Raw genomic sequence first — 6000 nt, 5'->3', positions numbered from 1 at the left:
GATGCATGGGATAGGGTGTTGGGCTCTCCCCTGGAACCTGGAGAAGGCGGTGTGATGTGGGGCTGAGGAGGCCTATCAGGGACTCTGTGGTAGGTTTTCCCCTTCACAGTGGTTCCCAGTTTAGCAGGATTCCATAGGAATACAAACCATGAGCTGATTCCCTTCAGCCAGATGTCCTTTCTCCCAGAGGCCCTGCAGGAACAACTCCTTACCTCTGCTTCCTGCTTTGAGCTGACAACAAAGCCATTAGAACAGTAGCAAACTAGAGTCCTGGTGTGGTGCTGTGGGTCAATGCAGGTTAATGCACTGGACTGCAAAGTTGCTCTGAACCACAAGTTCGGTGGTTCAAGCTTACCAGCTGCTTCTTGGAAACCCTATACAGGGGCACTAAGTCATTGGCACTTAAAAACACCAACAAAGGGACCTGTGTGGCACTGTGGGATAATGCACTGGACCATAAGGTCAGTTTGAGCCAGAACCCATTTGATGGCACTTAACAACAATAACAACAACAAAGGGACCTTAAACTAAGTGTGTATGGATGCAGGAGTCTTGCATGCACAATGGACTACCACTATTTAACACTGTACTGTTAATCCAGCACAGTGGGACAGTCCAGTGATTTATCTCCATGGACACATGAGGGCACCAAATGTTGGAAGCTGGGCTCAAAAGACTGAACTTGACTCCCCCACTCAGAGCCCAGATTTTAGGGGTCTCTCAATGCCCTCCTCAGTCTTTCCTTCAGGACTATGGCTGTTTCAGGGCCCCAGAAGCCCACTCCTCCCAACACACATGCAGAATGTGGGCTGCATCTGGGCTCCCCTCTGCTGCTGGGGAGAAACAAGATCAAAGGGGGCTGTCCCTCCTGGACCTCCTGAATGACTCATAGCAGCACTGCCCATCTCTGAAGCCTTAGCCCCCCAACTCCCTTCCACTTCATGGCTTCCCTGCCTTCAGTCTTAGAGTCTCACCTTACATTTCCTGTTGCTCTCTATCCTCAGAACCCATATCACCATCTCCCCCATGCCCTGCCCCCAGTGCAGGCTCCACAAAGTAGGGGCCAAGTGTCTCTTCTCTATGTCTTAATCTAGCTTTTAGCATAGTGCAGCATTGAGAAGATTCTTACCAAAAAAACTGTAAGTTTTGTTTAGAATTTTGTACACTTTTTTTTTCATGTTTTATTGTGAATTATATGATAGTTTACATGAGAGAACTTTAGTTTTACATTCATTCCACTGTATATCGTTTCATTGCCATGGTTCCAATCCCCTCCATGCATCATCAACCAACCAAAGGGTATACCCTATAAACCCGCCCCCTCCCTCCCCCACCCCCCATTCTTCAGCACACAGTCCCTCTCCCTCTCTGGATCCAAAGTCCCCAGCCACTTCATCACTCCACGTCATTGTTTCTGTCTCTATCTCAGGCATCTCTGCTTCTCTGGGTAGGGTCCCACTCTCAGCTCTTCTCCGTTGATGGTCCTAGAGACCTCCGCTCCTAGACTGGAGAGTTAATCACTCCCTTCCTTGCTACAAAACGTCTACCTTTCCATTTCCAACTCTCACGATCAGTCCTGATAACAATCATTCACTATTGTATCACAAGTGACCCTTCTGCATTTCATTTCATCAGCTCTGCCTAGACAGACTGGAGATTCTGCCTTCCTCCATGCCCCCTAGCTCTAGGTTCCCTCTTGAAAGCTTGTAAGCCAGTCACTTCTTGCCTTTGTAGTCTCCCCCACCCCCCATTTGGGTATCCAATGTCCAAGTTGCCCATCTCTGTCTACTGTCTGTGTGGAAGGGGTGGGAATGTTTCTTGCTGTAAGGATTTGTTCCCTCTTTTGGGTTATTGCATCCATAGGTGTAGGTCAAGTTTATCAAATTGTATCAGATCACTCTTTTTTTTCCCTCTTCTTTCTTCTCCTGGTTGAGTTCTGATCATCCATTCATCGGGGCCAGGTCACGTGGGTATTATCTGCAAGTGTGGGTGTTCTTGTGCGTATGCCCTCTCTTCCTATCAGCTGGTAGCTTCACTCTCCACTCTAGTTCTTTGTGGCCACACCGCTGACTCTGGGCCCAGGAGTCCCCAGGTCTCCCCACACTGTTGTCCAACCAGGTCCCTACCCGGGTCCACAAAAGCCCACCGAACATTCACATTGTAGGGCTTAGCTTGCCGCTGCATTGCTGCTTTTACCCCACTTCCCCCTATTTGTACACTCTTGATGGTTTTTTTTGTTGGGCTTTGCAAGTGCTTCCACCTCTCCCAGGAATAGCCTTCCCCCTCATTTTCCTCATTAACACTCATCTTTCAAAGCCAGGCTCAGCTGTCTCCTCCAGGAACTCTTTCTTGAGCTTTCAGTGGGATCTCAGACAAAGGCGAGGTTCTGTCTAACCCCAAAACAAGGAGCCTTGCTTTGTAGGGTCCCCAAGGACCTTCTTCTACTGAGGAAGCTCTCTCAAGGTGCAGAACAAGAACCCAGAAAGGCATTCAGGAGCTCAGGAGACAGCAAGAGGCTCCCAGCCTGGCAGACCGGGTGGGGGAGGGGAGCAGCTGGTGGGGAAGCCTGTTTGTCAATGCTACTGCCAAGGGCCCTGGGGAAATCAAGGCGAAAGGCTGCAGTCCTGTGGAGGAGGAGGAGGAGGCGGCCCGCCCCAGTGTATCAATCAGAGGGGCCGGGGCTCCGCTACCAGTTAGTGGCAGCTATGAAGAGAAGACCACACTCAGTGGTGGGGTCCCGGTTGAGCACTGTGGGCTGTGCTAATTTTAAATACCTGAGTTTGGTTTGAGAAAATAGGATCACTGGGGCTTGCTAACAGAAATCCTCTGCACCTGATCTTGTGTCAGGGTTCTTAGCCTGTGGGCAAGGCTGGCACTGGACCCAGCGGCCTCTTCCAGGCCAGGGTAGCGTCACTGACAGTGTGACAGTGTGCTGGCTGGTCAGCCTCTAAGATGCCCAGACAGGGCCTGATAGGCAGGTGCTGCCACCCAGGCCTCAGCAGCTGGACTCTCTCAGGCCTTCAAAGCAGGGGGTGGTGGAAACCCAGTCAGGAGGATGGGGAAGTAGGTCGAGGACTACTAGGCAAGTTTCTGTCTATCCCCAGAACAAGGAGCCTCTGGTTTGCAGGGGGCACTGGGAGGAAACCCATGACAGAGGGGCTACAGAGAGACTTGGGGCTAGAACACACCCAGAGGAGTCAGATGGCTAAATGGGGCAGAAAGAAGCATGGGGGCAGGGATCTGACCCCAGCCAGTGCCCCACCCCCACCCCCAGTTGCCCTAGCACAGCATTCCACCTGTTCCACCAGTGCAGAAGCCATCTGAGCAGAGTGAAGATGTCAGAGAGAAAACCTAAATCCGATTGTGGCTCCTGCTCCCCCGTAATGAGGTTCATTATCAGCTGCTCTGATCCTAGCAAAACCCAGGCTGGCAGAGGGATTAGGAGCAGCTCCCTAATCCCACTGACTCTTCCCCCAGGAGCAGTCAGCCCAGTCCAGGCCCCACCCTCACAGCCAAGCCCTTCCCTTCCTTGCGGTGGGGTGCCAGGAGGTGTGAGATGGCGGGCTGAGAAGGGCCGGGCAGATGCAGAATTGGAGGCACTGGGGCAGGTGTTCCCTGGGAGAGTCCAACAGGAGCAGGCAGGAGTGGGAATTGTCAGACCTTGTTCTGGTGCACCTGGTGATTGACGGGGTCTGTGCACAGAGCTTTGTGGCCGTGGATGAAGGGTGGGCACCCTCCACAGTGGGGCTGGGCATAGCCACCATTTCTTTTGCAGGCTAGGGGCTATGCGTGCTGAGGAAGCCAAGTCTGGCGGATTCCAGGTGGGGCTGGACACAAAGTCTCCAAGTAGCCAGTTAGAGAACATACTGATGTTTGCTTTAGTAAAAATAATTTATTTCCGCACCCCAGCAGTAGGGGAGAATGGGAAACAAGCATGTTTACAGCATTGCCCTCTCCTTGGAGCCTTCTCAACTCTACATGTTGGAGGGTAGAACCTGGAGGACACCCCCTCATTACCCTAAAGCAGCAACCCTGACATTCAAAGATTAGCATCTATTTTGGAAGCCAAAATAAAGAGAAAAAAGACTCAGCTCAGCAAGGGGTAGAGTCCAATGGGAAGACGCCAAAGCACTTTTAAAGCAACCATCTTTTTCTCATGGCTTCACTACCTCCCAACCAAGCCAGAGCCATGACACTATCCATCCCAACATTCTTCCCTAAGCCGCTGCCTCATAAGATCCCATTAAGTAAGCCATTCACCCTGCAGACCCGACACCATCACCCACCCACCTGGACAAGCCAACACTGACTCCCACCTACCCTCTTCCTGCAGCAGTTGAAAGCTTCCAGAACCCATCCTGAAGCCAAATCCCACCAGAGGAGGTCTGAAGGCTGGAGGATGGCCAGGTCACAAAGGGCCAGAGGTGGGCCTTTCTCTCTGGTGTCCAGATGGCATGCCGGCCTAGCCCAGGGGACCCTTCTCTGGATAGGGAACCTTGGAAACTGTGGCCTCAGTAGCCTCAGTGTAGGGCCAAGATCAAGTAAGCAACACGGAGGCTTCAAGTTAAGAATGGGGCATAACTGCAAATAAGCTGACAAGCAAGAATGTGGTGCTGAAAGGCCAGGAACGGAACCACCTGAGCCCACAGCTCAAGGCTGCCCTCTCCTCTGCTGTCAGATGGACCTAGATCTTGTTCATGTCTATGGAACACTCTTTCAAGACGGCCTGAGGAGGGCCACTGGAGCAACTGGCTTACTGGACTTCCCATTCTTCTAGGCTGGGAGGGAGCGGGAGAGGGAGGACAGTGGAAGGAGGTAGGCTCCCTTTCCTGCCACCCCCAAGTTGTTTGGTTCAAGCTGTGGAGTGACTGGCACGGCCCTTCAGAGCCCTCATCCTGGCCCGGAAGTAGGTGCACATGGCCAGCAGGCCCATGAAGGACAGGGAGTAAAGCCCCACACAGAGGCTGATGTCCAGGTGGGAGAAGCCCCCTTCCAACATCTGCAGCCACTGGCGTCGGCCCCACTGGGCCCTGGCCTCAGGTTCCTCCTCAGGGAAGCTGACCAACTGCTTGGAGTTGCGCCCCACTCGTCTCAACTCTGAAGGGCCCCTGAGGAGGTCCTTCTCCGCTGGGAACTTGGCCAGCAACATGGCCCCTGTGTCTCGTTTGCTCAAGCGTCGCTGCCCCTGGAGCTGCTCCAGCTCCTCCCCTGGAAGCTCCACTAGGTGCTTAGGAGGTCCGTGGTCCGGTGTAGTGCTGGTCATACCCGGGCCAGGGCCCCGTTCCTGGGCATGACTTGTCCCAGGTCTCTCAGCGGGAACATCCAAAATGGTGTTTCTGGGGGACTCTGTCCTTGGGCCCATTATGATTGCAGTCTCCTCAGGGCTCAGAGTTGAGTTTCCAGTCACCAGCTCTGGGGTGCCTGCTATTTGCTCCCTAACAGCCCGGAGGCCTGGCCCAGCCTGAGGAATGTCCAGGACCATGTTACTCCTAGAGAAGTGGGCCTTGAGGAAGCTGAGGGTGGCACCCAGGTCCCACACAGGCTTACCCCAGCGCTCATTGTGGCAGGCAGAACACAATTCACGGGTGGGCCATTGCACCTTAGGGAACTGGGGGTCCTCACTGGGGGCACCTGAGGAGAGAAGCACACACAGTGGGCTGTGATATGAGTCCCACCCAGAAGTCATTGCTCCCTTCAGTAACCAGCTTCCTCCTCTGCAAAGGGCTTTCCACTGCTATTCAAGGAGCCCAGTGAAAGGCCTTGTACAGGCCCAAGGCCAAGGTGGAGCTCAGCACATGGAGCCTTCTGGAGCAGGGTTCTCTGGTTGTGGGATCAGCACTGGGCTGCGAACCACAAGGTCAGCAGTTCAAACCCACCAGCTGCTCCTCAGAAACATTATATAGAGTCGCTATGAGTCAGAACCGACTCAACAGCACTTAACAACAACCACCTTCCACCCCAGCCCCCCCAACTCTAGTGTCCCGCAGCAGTCACTCCCCA

The 6000-nt window shown here is 53.5% G+C and overlaps 1 protein-coding gene across 1 annotated transcript in view; it reads right to left on the bottom strand.

Annotated features, from left to right (window-relative positions):
- Positions 1 to 4852: 4852 nt before the first annotated feature.
- The window catches only part of QSOX1 (quiescin Q6 sulfhydryl oxidase 1), a 46916-nt gene continuing 45768 nt past the window's right edge, over positions 4853 to 6000 (bottom strand). The window contains exon 12 of the mRNA XM_006876435.1: positions 4853 to 5631. Within this exon, the coding sequence (XP_006876497.1) occupies positions 4853 to 5631 (779 nt within the window). The remainder of the gene's footprint in view (positions 5632 to 6000) is intronic.

This window comes from Chrysochloris asiatica, unplaced genomic scaffold (assembly GCF_000296735.1).
Source record: "Chrysochloris asiatica unplaced genomic scaffold, ChrAsi1.0 scaffold00379, whole genome shotgun sequence".
In the NCBI taxonomy this organism is placed as follows: domain Eukaryota; kingdom Metazoa; phylum Chordata; class Mammalia; order Afrosoricida; family Chrysochloridae; genus Chrysochloris; species Chrysochloris asiatica.
Note: the sequence above shows the minus strand (reverse complement) of the source record. Positions and strands in the feature narration are given on the sequence as shown.